At 55.8% G+C, this 15,868-nt stretch overlaps 2 protein-coding genes across 4 annotated transcripts in view; one reads left to right on the forward strand and one right to left on the reverse strand.

Annotated features, from left to right (window-relative positions):
• Iqank1 (IQ motif and ankyrin repeat containing 1) overlaps positions 1-13,220 on the reverse strand; it is a 34,357-nt gene extending 21,137 nt beyond the window's left edge. Inside the window, exons 1-5 of one of the 2 annotated variants that reach the window (XM_023723936.1) lie at positions 13,161-13,220; positions 12,529-12,627; positions 9,762-9,848; positions 8,724-8,812; positions 5,329-5,418 (exon numbers count right to left, since the gene is read on the reverse strand). In XM_023723936.1, coding sequence (XP_023579704.1) covers positions 5,329-5,418; positions 8,724-8,808 — 175 coding nt within the window. In that variant the 5' untranslated portion in view covers positions 8,809-8,812; positions 9,762-9,848; positions 12,529-12,627; positions 13,161-13,220. Of the gene's footprint in view, positions 1-5,328; positions 5,419-8,723; positions 8,813-9,761; positions 9,849-12,528; positions 12,628-13,160 lie in introns of those variants that run through there. The other variant, XM_023723937.1, reaches the window with a different exon arrangement.
• Fam83h (family with sequence similarity 83 member H) overlaps positions 7,403-15,868 on the forward strand; it is a 30,313-nt gene continuing 21,847 nt past the window's right edge. The window contains exons 1-4 of one of the 2 annotated variants that reach the window (XM_023723932.1): positions 7,403-7,483; positions 13,745-14,206; positions 15,352-15,516; positions 15,595-15,719. In XM_023723932.1, the coding sequence (XP_023579700.1) occupies positions 7,406-7,483; positions 13,745-14,206; positions 15,352-15,516; positions 15,595-15,719 (830 nt within the window). In that variant the 5' untranslated portion in view covers positions 7,403-7,405. Of the gene's footprint in view, positions 7,484-10,760; positions 10,862-13,744; positions 14,207-15,351; positions 15,517-15,594; positions 15,720-15,868 lie in introns of those variants that run through there. The other variant, XM_004638902.2, reaches the window with a different exon arrangement.

Below are 15,868 nucleotides of genomic sequence, written 5' to 3' on the forward strand. Positions count from 1 at the left end.
CACCAAGAGGGAGTCAGGTAGAAATAGTGTTTTCCTGGGGGAACTCCAGAGATGAATACCAGCCCCAAAGGCAAGGGAAGCAGGAGCGGGCTCTGCAACCGCTCCATAAGTTCACCTGGCTGGCCTTTGCAAGCACAAATTAGCCATGGCGGGAGATGATGGGTGACAGTGGTGCAACAGGTGGGCAGCCAGCAAGCACTCCCCGGCCTGCAGCAGCCTTGTTATGGTTTGGGTCTAGGTGTTCCCCCAAAGCCTCATGCAGTCATTGGGTCTAGGTGTTCCCCCAAAGCCTCATGCAGTCATGGGGCAGCTTCGGGAGTTTGTGATTGGTAATTGTGGGTACGGATGCTGTACTTGCCCTGGGCCAGGTAATTTGCACTCAATGGAAGGAGGAGAGAGGCTAGCCAGCTGCCTGCGCTGCTGCCTCCCTTTGCTCTCTGCTTTTTGCTGCAGCCACGAAAGGCTGCTCTCTGCTATGTACCACTCTGACTTGGAGCCTGCCGAGTATGGATTAAAACCTCCACCGTGAGCTAAATAAGCCTTTCTTTCCTTCATTTTGCATGTTGGGTATTTGTCCCAGCAAGGAGAGAAGAGTAACTAAGACAAGCCTCTTCGCTAGCGCCAACGGGAAGCTAGCTCTAGCTCTATCTAGCTCTATTTTGAGACAGGGTGCCATTAAGTCACCAAGTTGCACAGGCTAGCCTTGAATTTGGGATCTTCCTGCTCTGGTCTCTCAGAGTGCTGGGGTTACAGGCATACACAACCAAATTCTAAATATACAGTTGATTTAAAATATTGTTGGGGCCGGGGAGATGGCTCAGTAGAATAAGCATTTGCCTGGCAAGCGCAAGGGCCTGAGTTCAATCTCCGGTTCCGTCAAAAAATGAAAAATAAAATATTGTTATCTACCTTCTGTGTGGCAAGAACTTTAGATTGCTTTGTCTCATTATTAGACACTGTGTAGGTGGAGGGAGAATTTGGAGGGGTACAGATAAAATAATGACAAGACCTGGTTCTTGGATACAAGTAGCTTACAATGTAGTGGGCAAAAAAAAAACCCAGTTGCAACTATATCAGGAATTTTGATCCTGTGGAATTTGTTACTGGAAGCCAGTAGAGAGAATGGCTTTGTTATGTTTCAAATGTTTGGACACTATTTTTAGTGTAGTTAGAGGCTCAAGAGTTCTCAAGGATTCAAAGTATTGTGCAGCCCACCACTGTTGAAAAAGAAAAAAAAAATGTGTTTCAAGTTGGTGGTATTTAAAAAAATAAAAAAGACAGGGAGATGGTCCTGCATTATCCAGGTGGATCCAATATCATCCTTAAGCGGAAAAGGGGAAGAGGGAGGCAGAATAGAGGATTCGGAAAGGTACAGCTGGGTTGGGGATATAAGGATTTTTTTTTTCCCTCCTCGAATGCCTTCAGGGCACTTTTGGCTGGCGGGAGTGTTGTGGGGATTGAACTACAGCAACCCGAGGCTGCCAGCATTGTGGAAGCAGCCACTTAAAGGACTGAGCTAGGGCCAGGCCCCCATGGGTTGGGGGTATAGCTCAGCAGCACAGCGCCCGCCTGGCAAGGGTGCGGCCCTCAGTTTGATTCCCAGCACCAAAAATTAAAAAGTCCAGTTACTGACTGAAGATGAAGGAAGCGGCCTTGCAACAGGCATGGTGGTGCACACCTGTAATCCCAGAACTCGGGAGGCTGAGGCAGGAGGATCACTGAGTTTGAGGCCAGCCTGGGCTACAAAGTGAGTTCAAGGCCAACCTGAACTACAGCAAGACTGTCTAAAAAATAAAAAAAAAAAAAAATGGTGCCTCAAGCCAGGCACGTGGGGCTAGAAGTTAAAAGAGCAGGAGAGTAGAGCAGCCCTTTAAGGAGGAGTACGCCTCTGCCACCGCTTCATTTGTGAGGCTACTAAGTCACAGGACTGATCCCTCACATGTGGATGCTGTCCTAAGGCCCGAGGTTTGTGGCAGCTACTCCAGCAGCGCAAGGAGACAGGCAAGGAAGCTTCATCATCCATGTGCTAGGTGGGTCAGGGACTTTAGGACGCCATTGGGCTGAGGCCACGCCAGCGTCCTGCAATGGGACAGAAAGCACTGCACCTGGAGCCTCTGTCCTGCAGGAAGGCAGTGTGAGAGGTGCGTGCTAGCCCCACTCCCACCCCACTCCTGAGGTGCTGCTCTGGCCCGCTCACTGAGAGGCCTGGCGGCTTTCCAGGGCCACTGAGGTGTTGCTGAGGCCCGTGGGGCTGCTGGGGCTTCACATAAAGGGGAGAAGGACGCCTATGGGCAAGGAAGGTCTTAGGAGTTCCAGAGCAAGGCCTGTGGTCCCTGGCAGAAAGAGAAGGCTTCTGAAGGGCTGTGGGTCACCTGAGAAGTGGCTTGTGGCTCCAGGGACTCCTGGCATCAGTCCCAGAAGCAGGACACAGGACAGAGAAGGGAAAGCACACGAGGGGGCACGTGAAGGCCTGAGCAAAACACATGGCCCAGTGGGGGGCCACTTTCTCCCTCTGACACCGACACCTCTGGGGGAAGTGGGTGGCGGAGGAAATGGATGGGTTTGGCCTCCAGTCACTCAACATGTTGACACTAACTTCAACTTGACTGTAACCAACTAGAGCCCCTGTGCCAGGAGGCCCCAGGGGCCACAGTGAGGGGCACCCTGGGTGAACACTCCTGTTGGCAAGAAGGTTGGCTTGGGTGGGCACTGCTGAGCACTGTGCAGTGACTTGGGGCCTGGGGAAAAGTGTGGGGTGGTTTTTATGGGAGGGCCACCCAGAGAGGGTTACATGACAAACAGTGAGCATCATAACTATCCTTTGATGTTAGCCAGTGTTATGGTTTGTGTCTAGTTGTCCTCCCAAAGCCTCATGCAGTTGTGGGGTGAATTTCTAGAGTTTGTGATTAATTCAAGATCCAATGCTGGGATTATGGGTGTGAGTGCTGCTGGGATTATGGGTGTGAGTGCCACACCCACCTGCGGCAGACAGAATGGATGCAGTAGTGGTCCCTCACTTATCTTGGAGGTTACTTTCTAGATAACCCCACAATAAGTGAAAATCAGCAAAGTAGTTATGTATTAGTATTTATATATATATTAAGGCTTTATAAACCCTTCCCACACTCTTATAAGCCTTTCCCACACTTTTAAAAACACTTCTAATGTTCTTAACCATTTTCTAAGCTTGTAAATCTTTGTAATTTTAACAACATACATATACTGTGTGATACTGCAAAGTCCCACAATATAGCAAAACATCCGAGATAAATAATTTAGATTAATATTTTTGAAAACCTGCAAAACAGGGAGTCTGCAAAAGCCAAACCACGAAATAGCAAGGGACTACTGTGTGAGGGAGAGAGGCTTGCTCTCTGCTGCTCCTCCTGCCTTTTTGCTCTTGCTGTTTTGCTGTTTTCCACCATTGTGAACTGCTGCCCTCTGCCATGTGATACTCTGCCTTGGAGCCAGCTGAGCATGGACTGAAACCTGTACAAACTGTGAGCTCTCCTTTTTTAATTTTGAGTGTCAGGTATTTTGTTCCAGCAATGAGAGAGAAGTGAGACAGCCAATATCCTCCTTTTGAGACCCATCTAAACTAGACACTGTCCCTGTTGAACCAACATTAATCAAGTCATCAGGTCTGGCTAGTGGCTCAGCAGATAATCAGAAAGTTGGAAAGAATAGGTTTGCAGGCAGTAACAGAGAGGCAGAAAAAGCATCCTCCCCATGGCTTCCTGGAAGAGCCCAGCAGGCGATAACAGTCTGTGTGATGACGGACTCCCAGCTACCCTTCTGCAAAGAAGGCTGAGTCAGTAGGACTGAGTGCTCCCTGCACCTGGTCCCGAAACTGCTCCTAGACACAGCAGTTCCACCTGGCATTTTCATGTCAAGAGGCCACCATACTCCAGCAGAAACGGACATTCTCCAGGCTTATAGGTCCCTTCCTGCCAGCTGCACCTGCTGTCTCAGAAGCCTTGCTCCTAAACTGGGACCCATCTTGCAGCCACAAGAGATGGCCAGCAGGGCCAGGACCAACAGTGGCTTTCTACCCCAGGTCTCAACAAGTACCTGGTTTTTGTGAAGGCTGGGGATACCACTTTGTGAGGCCCACTTCCCAAGACAGAGAAGAATGGGGACATTCAAATCTCTGTGCCCAGACCCCAAGTCTCTCTGCCCTGACCCACCACTGGATGTTTCACAGGGTCAAAGAAGGATTAGGCAGGACTTAAAAGAGAGACACAGTGGTGCTGGTCTACCCTGAGTACACCAGCCTGGGGCCAGCTTGGCATGTGCTCCTACTCCTTCTCCAAGCCAATCCCTGGCACCAGGACAACTTTTCCACACATTCTGTTAAATGTCACAGGATCTGCTTCACTGTGCATTACCCATAATCCAGCTCAGTCCCCCAAGCTTATATATCCGTTATAAAACAACCATCAGTACTTCACAGACCCTTCTGTGGCCAACCCTGTCCTGCAGACAAGGATCAGCCTCCTTAATCCAGAGCTAGGATGAGGGCACAGGTGACAGTGGTACCTGATGAGGAAGGCCTCTCTCTCTCTCTCTCTCTCTCTCTCTCTCTCTCTCTCACACACACACACACACACACACACACACACACACACACACACACACACGAAGCACAATGGCTCTGGCAGCTCCAGGAACTTGGACTAGGAAGGCAAGTGGGAGGGCTGTGGCCAAGTGAGCCAGTAGGAACTCTGAGGTGAGACCCTGAACCTGGGGGAGAGGAAAAAGAACTCAATGAGCCAGTTGGGCCAGGGCCCTGGGAGTTGTCCATGAATTTGGTTCAGATCTGCTGATGGGCATCTGGACACCCAGGAGGGGGCTCAGCCACCACCGAATTGCAGAATTGGAACACAAAGAGCAGTTTGAGCTGAAGGTGTACCTGGGAAGAAATAGAGTACAGAGCTGGCTAGAGGAGGGAAGGAATGCCCAGGACCTGTCCCAGGGCTTTAGAGATTGCCCTGGCAGAGCGTGCACTCCTTCCTGCCACCTGAGGGCGACACACAGAAAAGAGATGGAGGAGGCTGCTCCTGCCCACCTCAAGGCTGGGAGGCACAGCGGGGACAGGGTGTCTCCAACAGGTGGCGCATATACATGGGTCAGTGAAAGCTGAGAGTGTCCTGGAGCTCAGCAGATGCTGGGAGGAGCTCACAACTCAGGATGTGCCCCAGGCACACACCTACGTGTGTGCATGCACGTGCTTACAAGCCTGTGCGGTCACACAATTGCATAGGTAGGCACTGCTCATGTACATCGTGCGTGCCTAGGTGTAGGACAGCCCTGGACAGTCACACTCACCTGTAGGAGCTTCTGGATGCTCAGCATTCGCAGGACCTCTCACCTGCTGGCCAGTCTTCCTCTGTGGCTGGCGGTTCCCACTGGGCTTCCCTGAGGAAGGCTGCAGTCAGGGCAGTTAGGGTGTGAAACACCCCTACCCCAACCTCAAGAGGAATTTATAGGATATTTGTGGGACAGCAGGGGGGAGCTGCTATGCACAGCCTCCTCATGGGGCAAGCACGAGATGCCTTTAATGAGCAGCCTGGCAGCGTCCTCCAACAACAAATACTACTCTGCTTCTGGTGATCCTGAGGGCCAGCAGGTAGAATTGTCCCTGTACTTGGGACTCGGACCTCAGGCCTATGAGCCCAGGGCTTGGCATGTTGCAGCCCCAGGTAGGGCTATACTGGCTCCCTTTGCCCCATCCTGCCCCCCCGACCCCACCCAGGCTAGTGGCTTTCAGTCCTCCTGTCCCTCCAAGCTCTGTCTAATACAGCATTCACAGGGCAAGTGATCTCCATCTGCTCAGAAAGTTTCTGGACAGAGAGGTGTGCACTCGGTAGGTCGGGCTGGGCCAGGCAAACCAGTCCAGCCAGTGAGGGGCCCTGGGCGAGTGTGAGTCAGAGGCCTGAGGCTGGGAAAACGCTGGGGAGGAGGCCTGTTGGAGCCTCACCCTCCCAAGAGAAAGCAAGGGGAATCCCAGTGTTGAAGCTGGAGTTGACCCTCACCCCCACTGGGAGAACTCAAAAGCAGGCCAGATGAGGGCTCTTGAGGCCTCGTTTCAATGGGAAAGTTGAAACCAGAATGTCAGCCAGTGCTCCCAACCCGCATTCAGGAACAGGCTAGATTCTTTCTGCTCATCTCAGTCCTTAACATGCCATCTAGACCTTCAAAGGCCCAAAGTCTTCAACAGCCCACGGTATAGCCAGAGACCACTGTGTGGGCGCTCTAGGAGGGCACATTGAGGGCAAGCTCAGGCCCCGGGGGGTGTCTGGGTCTGGGCCCGAGGTATTGCTCAGGGTAGGCTGGGGGCTTCATTGCCATCCAGCATCTGGGCCCTGAGGGTCAGCGTAGCCAGGATGCAGCTTCTGGTCAGGTGGCCACAGTTTGAATTTCCCGCGACCGGGGTGGAGCCGAGGAGGGGGTGGGGGGCCTCGGTGCCGCCCAGGCAGGACTGGGCACGCCATCCTGCACCACAGTCTAGCGACTGAGAGCCGCCTCCAGTTTCTCTGTCTCCCTCCCTGTCTGGCCAGCAAGGCCTGTGGCCTGTAAAGTCCTGCACCCTGTGTCAGCAGGTTAGTCAGCCTTCTGGGCCTGGCTGAGCTGCCACGCCGCCGAGTCCCTATAAACTTCCCATCGCGATCTGGGCCAGCAGAGTGGGGCCCCGAAAGGCCCACAGACAGAGCCAGAGCCAAGCGTTGCTGCGCAGCTGAGGGGCTGAAGGGCAGGGCGGGCTCCTGGGACGGAGGAGCAGAGGGCAAGAGTAGTGGGGAGGGGCAGCCCACTGTGGCCTCCTGGATGCTGCCTGAACCACCTGACTGAGGCGCCAGTTGATGAGCCGGGCCCTGGGGAACAGACATCTGGTGAAAGAGGTGCTGGAGCTAGGGCCATGTCTGGGAAACGGAGAGCTCGCAAACCTCGAGGCAGGAGGGCGGGCCGAGCCCAGCGGGAAGTGGGGCATCAGGGCACCGAGGCCAGCCTTCCGCCCCCTGCCACAGGGGGCCCGTGGGACCAGGTGGGGGTGGCTCAGATAGGGCACGTGACCAGCACCCAGCTGGCTCCTCAGGAACACCTCAGGACAGCAGAAACAGAGCAGCCCGTGCAGGCCACTGCTTCAGGGTCTGAGCTGGTGCTGGCCCTGCCCCAGCACATGGAGGGCTGTGGAGTCACAGGCCCAGCACTGGCCCTGGGCCCTGAACTACTGAGGCTCCATGATGTCCAGCTGTGCCTGGCCCAAGAGCAGCTGCTGCTGGAGGACCGAAGGCGGCAGGTCCAGCTCCAGATGCAGCTATGGCAGGAGGAGCAAATGTGGCTGCAGCAGCTGCAGGAGGAGCAACTGTGGCTACAACAGCTGCAGGAGGAGCAGGCCTGGGTGCACATGGAGGGGATGCAGCTGGCTATGGCCCTGGAGCAACTCCGGAGCGAGGGCCTCGAGGCACTACAGACCCAAGGCCAGGTAAGGCCTGCGAAGGATGGGAGGGGCTTGGGACAGTCTGTTGGCGAGGTGGCCACTTGAGCATCTTACAGATGCCAAGCTGCTTTGGCTGCTTTGGCAAATGTGGGGGCTGGTGTCCACCACACAGGACACTGCCATGACCAAGGAGAGCAGGTCAACCCCAGCCAGTCAACACTGGGTGGACAGAGGTCACTGAGGGAGGGCTCTTGTGTGGGGACAGAGAGTAGGTAGCCAATGTGCAGGCTGAGGCATGAGGGTGGGGGTCTGTGTGTATACCATGGCACCAGTAGAACTAAGGAACTCTCCCCTCACTCCTGGCCAGCATCTTGTCCACTGCCCTGTCCCATGTTTACAGCAATGCAGGACCAGGCTTGAGATCACAGAGGCAGCACGCTATGCCTGTGCCCATTATCTTACTTCCTGAAGGAGTGCCGGCCTCAGACGCTGCTGGGGCTATTTTGGGCAACCAGGATCTAACCCTGGCTTGTTGTGGAAGAGTCACTACTACCCCACTGGCTCGGGGAACCTAGGAAGTCTGGGGTCCAGGAGCTTGGGCCAGGTCTACCCCAAGCCAGTATGTAAGACTAGGCGGGGTATTCTCTCAGCAAGCACAGACCCCAGGCAGGCCACAGTGGGATGCGATGGATGCAAAAGCCATAGAGATCCAGCCTGGAAAGTGTCCGCCGCTATGACAGAAAAGAAATGGGACTCAGGGGATGGAGATGATAGCTGCTGGAAGTGGGCGGATGTAGGGGAGGTGCCCTTCTGGACTGACCTTCAGCAGGACCCAGTCGAGGTGACTTGTCACCATTCACCTGCAAGCAGCTGTAGGAAAGGACCTGAGAGTGAAGCGGCAGGCAGGGCAATGGAGCAGTCAGAGCAGACCACACACATTCCTCACCTGAGTTTGCCAAGTTGGAATCAAGCCCTGCTCGTTTTCAAAATCATTTCTGGCCAGCAGAGCTCCTTCCGTGGCTTCTGCTCCTTCCTACCTCCATGACTCTAACATTGTGCTTGTTTCAACACTGTGCCCAGCCCCAAAGCCACAAGGCTCAGCGCCAGGGGCTGCAGCAGGTATCTCAGAACCCTAAGTCCATTACATCCAAGTCAACAGAAGTCCCCTGAAGACCGTTCCTTGGGGGGAATGGCCACTCTCAGATGGTGGGTCCTGGGTAGCTGCAGAGGGTCTCACGGGTCAGCGTTCGGGTAGTAATGCTCTGAAGATCAGGGTACAACTCACCAGCAGCAGCTCTTGGTTTGGACCCAGAGAGGGATGTCTGCCACTTCCCTGATGCAGCTCTGGTTCCCTTCATCTTAGTGTTCATGCCCCTGGAAGAGGGCAGGGGCGGTGGGGAAAGCCACTGTCCACCTCCATGAGCTTGTAGACAATAAGAACTCAGACTCCCCTAGACACCCCCTAGCCTCCACCCATCTGCCCCAGCAACTTCAGCAGGAATGTATGACAAGACCATGTCCCTTCACCCTCACATGCCTGCCCCCTCCACCCCTTGATTAGCTTGTCCTTTAGGGTGCCATAGTCTACTGTTCAGCACCCATCTTCCTACTCAAAACACCAGGCCACCAGCTGGACAACTGGGCTCTGGTGTCCTTGTCTGAGCAGACCTGTGCAGTCTTTACGCCTCGCAGGATACCCTGGAGCCTAACCCCTCTCCACCCACAGACCCTCGCATCCTGGCCTTGACAGGTGCTGTGCTCAGAGCCTGGAAGCAACATCCTTCTCCCTAGTCCACCAGACTCACCCAAGTTCATTTCCCAAGAGGCCTCCCCTACCTGCTCTAGGTAGGGTAAGGGTCCTCACTGTTGCCCCAAAGCTCCCCACCTCCCCCACTGCACAGGAAGCCTAGGCTATGTAATTGCGCCCGAGCTGGTCTGACCCCACACCTGTGGGGTGTTGCTGGGTGGGGAGCAACTTAATGAAATGGGGGATAACCCTGGAATTAGGACAAAATTGGTTGAGAGGGACAAGGAACAGGAGGTGAATTAAGGCTGGCTGGCAGAAAGGACTCAGGCAGGGTGGCAGGGAGCGAGTGATTGGTGTAGGAGTGGCAGGCAAGAGGAGCTGACTGGGGAGAGTGGTGGGATGGCTGATCACAGAGCAGGGCCTAAAGAGAAGGGGTTGCCTGAGGGGAAAGTAGGTAGACTGGGGCAGCCAGGAACAACTAGGGCTTGCGTTTCAAACTTAGGGTGGTGTGTGTGTGTAGCTGATGTGTGAATGAGGATTCTGCGTGTGAGATTAGTGTGCACAGGTACAACTCACCAGCAGCTGCTCTTGGCTTGGACCCAGAGAGGGATGTCTGTCACTTCCCCGATGCAGTTCTGGTTCCCCTCATCTGTGAAAGGGACTCTAGGAATACATGTGGGGTCCCAACATTCAAGGGTAGTTTCCGTGCTTTTAGAGCACATGTTCATGCATGAGGGGACAATGGGCATGAAGACCCCTCTTTATATGTGGGGTCCTTTATTTGTGTGGATAAGGCATGGTGGGTGGTCATGCTGAGTAGAGGCATGTGTGGGACTTGGTGTACTTGTAGGACTCTGTGTGAATGGGGTTTCCTGCTTGTGGGGTTAGGATGAATAGTGTTATATTACCCCAGGTTCCCTTGTGTGTAGGGTCCCCTACGTGTCTGGGTATGCAGGCATAAGAGGGTCTATGGGGACTCCAAGGTGAACCTTCGCGCTCCCAAATACATGGAGTGGGTGAGAGTGGGGTGACTGGTGGAAGAAAGCTGGGGAGTGAGGCGTGTCCGCGCGTGTTGAGGCGGTGCCGTGTGTGCTGGGTCCCCAGGCCCAGCCCCGTCCCGGGCTTGGCACCGCCCTGGCAGCCTCACCTGCCTGCCTCACCTGCCCAGGAGGGAAGCCCCGCCCCCCACGTCGGGCCAGCCGGTCGCCTAGGGACCCAGCCGGAACTTCCTAGTCACCCTGACTTCCGGGGCGAGGGTCAAGGGTCAGGCTTAGGGGCTTCGAGCCTTCGGTTCACACTGATAGTGTTAGGGAATTCTGAGCCCTTGAAGTAGAGCCCTGGTGGTCTTGGGCGGCGCGGGTCAGAGTTCGGGACGCGGGCCCAGAGCACTGATGAAGTGGGGCGCGTCCGGGGGTCGGGGGCACCGGGACTTGGGCCGGGGTCCCGCCAGGCGGGCACAGGAATGCGGGCGCGGCGCGGGCGGGGCGCCCCGCCCAGGTGCTGCCCGGGCAGGCAGGAGACAGAGCGGGCGGGGCGGGGGCGGGGGCGGGCGCGTGAATCAGGCCGGGCGGGCGGGCCAAGCCGGGGAGTGGCTGCCGGACTGACCGGACCGCGAGGCCGCTGGGCGGCGGTCGGCTCCTGCTGCCCCTGTGCCGAGACCCCGCGCACCTGGCCAGGTAGGGCCCCCTCCCGGGCCCAGACGGGGCTGGGCGCGGGCTCCAGAGGGGAGGCCGGGGCCCCTGCGCGACCTCACCGGGGCTGGGGTTCACGATCGGGAGCCGGGCGAAGCAGTTTGTGTGGCCGCGAGCGTCGGGCCGGGTCTGCAGGGCTCGAGCCCCGTGGGAGGTGAGGGGGACCCCCACCTGCGCGCGACGTCTGCCGAAAAGGAGCCAAAGGTAAAATGGCCTGGGGCTAGAGTAGAGCCTGCCCAGTCGTGACTTGCTCCTCTCGGTGCGGCCTACCTAGACCCTGGGGAGAGTGCTCAGCACGGCCGGATCCTTCCCTAGGGACACCCCTCCAAGGCCATCGGACTGGGGTGGACAGTCCAACACCTGGATCCTTCGTGGAAGGGCAGAGGCCTGGCCTTTTGATCCCTTGTTCCTGGGCTGGGCTGGGCAGATGGGACGCCTGTCCTGCCTGGCAGCCGCTAACTTCCTAGGGTGCGCTAACAGTGGGGCCTGCCGCACCCCTCAAGCTATAACTAATTGACTTCCGGTCTGTGAGCCCCATCCAACTGGATACCACCTTCCTTATTATTATCATATCATGCTCAGTACTTGGCCAGGATCGCCCTGCATTGTATAGAAATCCCAGAGCTTTCTCACGGGGTCCGCCTTTTGGATACAGGAACCCCACTTCCTGCCTGGGTAGGATCAGATTCTAGAAATGGAGGGGCAGGCCCTGGAGACTATCTGGCTTTAGGTCAGAGGTCAGCAGCAAAGGACTCCTGTGAGTCACTGGTCTTGGGGGGATAGGCCCCTGCTTCCCTCCAGCTGAGTCAGGTAGGCAAATGTGGGGAAGTAGGCTGTTGAGGTTCTTCATTGCCGACTGAGGAGTGGCCACTGCCTTGTCCATAGTCCAGGGGGTGTGTGCCCTTTAAAGGAAGCAGGCGAGGGGTAGGGTGGCTGGAGGTGGTAGGTACTGCTGTGAGGCCAGGTTGCCTGTGGTGGCCACTCAGGACTAGGACCTCGTCCTAACCAGCAGTATCTGTGGGACTCCTCAAGGAGGTCCACATGCTGGACAGTTCCACGCCTGGTTACCCACAGCCTACACAGTATGGACTCCCCTCCCCAGAGAAATTGAAGGGCCAGCATTGTCTCTTCCAGTATCTTCCTCATGCTGGAAGTACCTCTCAAATAGCAGGATAGTATAGACCTGTATGGCAGATGTTGCCCCTAAACAGCAGACCTAACTGTGGTCAGTGGCTGACCCTGTGGCGCTGGGACCTGTCCAGGTTCACAGGCCAGAGTTTACTCCAGGTGGGCTATGGGACCTGCTTCTACTACTGCCAGGTCAGCAGCCTCTAGCTCACATGCCCAGTGCAAAGGAGAGTGTCCTTAAGTCAGGGCAGTGCCCTACAAAGGAAGTCAGGGCCAGCGAACAGACAACAGCATCTGGGGCTGATGAGGGAGTGGTTGCAGGGGAGAGTGCCCCACTTCCCAGCTTCTTGTCACATTCTACATGCAGTTAGTGTGTCATCTGAGGGGCACCAGGCAGCACAGCTTCCTGGGCTGTATCCAGAAGGGTCCTAAGCCCCAGCATTTACAGGCAAGTGTCTCTTTCCAATCTCAATGCAGTCTAGGTCGCCAGCACCCCCCATCTTGTCAGCATCACCCAGCCTCACCTGGGGCACACCTTTTTCTGGGCGGAACCAGTTCCCCGGCCAGGGCCAACATGTGGGAATCTGTGCTAGGCAGAACAGGAATCTTGCCTTTTCCGAAACCTGAGGTACAGTAAGAATGGGCTGAACAGTCTATGGGAGCAGGCCAGGGCCAGAAGCCATGAGGTGCCCAGGTACCCAGTGATCATATCTGATGGCTTTCTAAGCAGCTAGCCTCCGTGGAGGCCCACTGGAGAGGGGCATGAATGTGATGGTGGGGAAGCTGATGGCCCACTGTCTCCGCAAAGGCTTTGACTTGAGTGCAGTGTGTGGGGGGAGGGGGACAGCAACTCTAGGGACTTGGAAAGGCTCCTGCCACAGGGCTAGGCCTGGCAGGGACAGGACTGAATAATTGGGGAGCCAGGTTCTTCAGGGGAGGCCTGACACCAAGGAGCTGTGACCCAGGAGAGTGTTATCTAAGGCTGATGCCAAAAGAAAGGTGGTGGCCTGGCACAAAAACTAGAGGTCAGAAGGCTGAGAGGTGAGGGGTTGTGGGGTGGAAAGCTAAGCCCTGAGCATGGGGAGGAAGTGTGTCAGGGGCAGTGGGTGGGACTAAGGCTGTGATCCCAGAGTGCAGTAGGTGCTCTTGTGCTCACCTGGGGACAGGTGTGATGTCTTCTTGTCAGTCTTCCCAGCTGTGTTGTACAGCATAGGTTACACACCAGCGAGGCACACTGACCTGCCCTGGGTCTCCTAGGCAGAGGGAACAGCACCAACTTCTCCAGGTGGCACATCCGGGACCTACAGAAAGGCTAATGTCTTAAAAGAAACAACATAGAGTCCAGCCTGAATTATATTTGTCTTTGAACTAACACTCAAAATATTTAAAATCTTTTTATAGAGAAAGGGAACCCACAAAGCACAAACATGTCTGAGGCCATGAGAATCATAAAGCAACCCTGAATGAGGGGTGGAGTAGATCAGAGGCCTCACCTGGAAGCTGGGGATTCAGGCAGTCTCTGGGACTGGGTGACTGGGGTTCCAGCCAGTGAGGCCAGAGGAAAAGGGACCAGACTGGGTTCCCTGTGACCTACCAAGCACTGCAGATGCCCCCAGGCCTGGGCTGAAGTCCAGCCCAGAGTCTCTGACACCCCTTCCACAGTATAAAGCCATGTATGGGGAGGGGGGAAGGCCCAGGTGTCTCTGCCCCTATTTAATGTCTCCCTGCTCCCTTTCCCAGATCCCCACCCACAACATGGCTCGCCGCTCCCAGAGTTCCTCGCAGGGGGACAATCCGCTGGCACCTGGGTACCTGCCACCACACTACAAAGAATACTACCGCCTGGCAGTTGATGCACTGATGGAGGGTGGCCCAGAGGCCTATAGCCGTTTCCTGGCATCTGAGGGGGCTCCCGACTTCCTGTGCCCTGAGGAACTAGAACATGTGAGCCGCCATGTACAGCCCCCACAGTGTGTTGCCCGTGAGCCCCCTGAAGGCAGCCCTCCTGATGTGGACATGGATGGCTCCTCTGGCACCTACTGGCCACTGAACTCAGACCAGGCTGTGCCTGAGCTTGATCTGGGCTGGCCCCTGACCTTCGGCTTCCAGGGGACTGAGGTCACCACACTTGTGCAGCCACCACCACCTGACAGTCCCAGCATCAAGGATGAGGCCCGCAGGATGATCCGCTCTGCCCAGCAGGTAACTGACTGTCCTAGGCCTGGTGGGCGGTGGGAGAGAGCTGCAACTGGTAGGAGAAGTAGGAGGGTTGCAAGCAGGCCTGACCAGGCCTTTCTTGGGTTCAGGCAGGACCCTGAGGGCTCAAGCTACAACAGGGGCTCCTTGGAAAATTCCAGTGTCAAGGGGCTTAGTGTGGGCTGTGGTCCCTGCTCAGGTGTGCTTACCCATGGTCATGGCCAGTGCCCAGAAACTAAGGGGCTGTGGGATGTTGAGTTCTCCTAGCCTGCATTTGTTGTTGGGAGAATTCTTTCTAGTCCTGCTGTATCCCCCAGCAAGTGACAAACTGCAGAGGCAGCCTGTTAAACCAATGAGACTGAAGCTACAGGTGCTAAAGACCCTTTCTCTGCACCCTGCCCTAGGCAGGAAGCCCTTCTCAGGACAAAACTGGAGCCTGGGTCCAGGCAGCTCAGTCACCTATAGGGCAGGGGGATCACAGGGGTTCACCTTGGCTTATTCCACCTGGTAAGAGACAGCCCCCTAACAGAATATAGACCCCATGCCTGCATAGGGCTCTTTATAGGCCACGAACCTGGGGTATTTGGGCATTTTGTTGTTGTTGTTGTTGTTGACTTTATTGCTGTTGTTTTGTTTTCTTTTGTTTTTTGGTACTGGGGCTCGAACTTAGGAACTTGCACTTGCCAGGCAGGTACTTAGGCCGCTGAGCTATCTCCCCAGCTCTTGTTGTTGTCTTTGAAATAAGGCTTCACTGAACAGTCCAGACTGGCCTTGAACTCACTTTGTAGCCAAGGCTGGCCTCAAATTTGCAGCAATCCTCTTGCCTCAGCCTCTCAAGTTCTGTGATTATAGGCATTCCCCACTGTGCCTGGCATTGTTTTGTTTCTGAGACTCCCAGGGATCCTCCTGCCTTAGTCTGCCAAATGCTGGGATTGCAGGCATTCGAAGCCCACCACCTTGACTGACCAGCAGCCCTGCATGTTCCCTGCCAGGCCACATCTCTCTGACCCACTTCCCCAGACATGGCTGCTCTTCCCTGGGGTGGGCTAGTGACCATGTTATATGGTGTTGGCTAGTGATCTGTAGGGATAAGGGTGGATAATGTGATAGGGACAGCAAGAATCTGCCCTCTCCCCTATCAATGCCCCCAGGTGGTGGCTGTGGTAATGGATATGTTTACTGACGTGGACCTGCTCAGTGAAGTGCTGGAGGCTGCTGCACGCCGTGTCCCAGTCTACATCCTGCTAGATGAGATGAATGCACAGCACTTTCTGGACATGGCTGACAAGTGCCGTGTCAACCTACACCATGTGGATGTGAGTAACACCCCCACCCAGTGGGAAGAGGGGAAAGGGCCCGAGCAAAGCAAAGACCTGACTCCCCTCCCTCCCCAGTTCCTGCGTGTCCGAACTGTGGCGGGCCCGACCTACTACTGTCGCACCGGGAAATCTTTCAAAGGCCACGTGAAGGAGAAGTTTCTGCTGGTCGACTGTGCCGTGGTGATGAGTGGGAGCTACAGGTGTGCCCAGCTGGGTGTCCCACAGTCCCAGTCCCTCCCCATGAGGTCATCCCTCCAGAGGTCCTCTCCCTGTAGCCCCCAACACAGCCCATGGGGCCAGGTCCTTACAGATCTGGGGTCCTGCCTGTCCCACCTGGGCTTCAGGCCCC

This window comes from Octodon degus, unplaced genomic scaffold (assembly GCF_000260255.1).
Source record: "Octodon degus isolate 3935 unplaced genomic scaffold, OctDeg1.0 scaffold00104, whole genome shotgun sequence".
NCBI lineage: Eukaryota > Metazoa > Chordata > Mammalia > Rodentia > Octodontidae > Octodon > Octodon degus.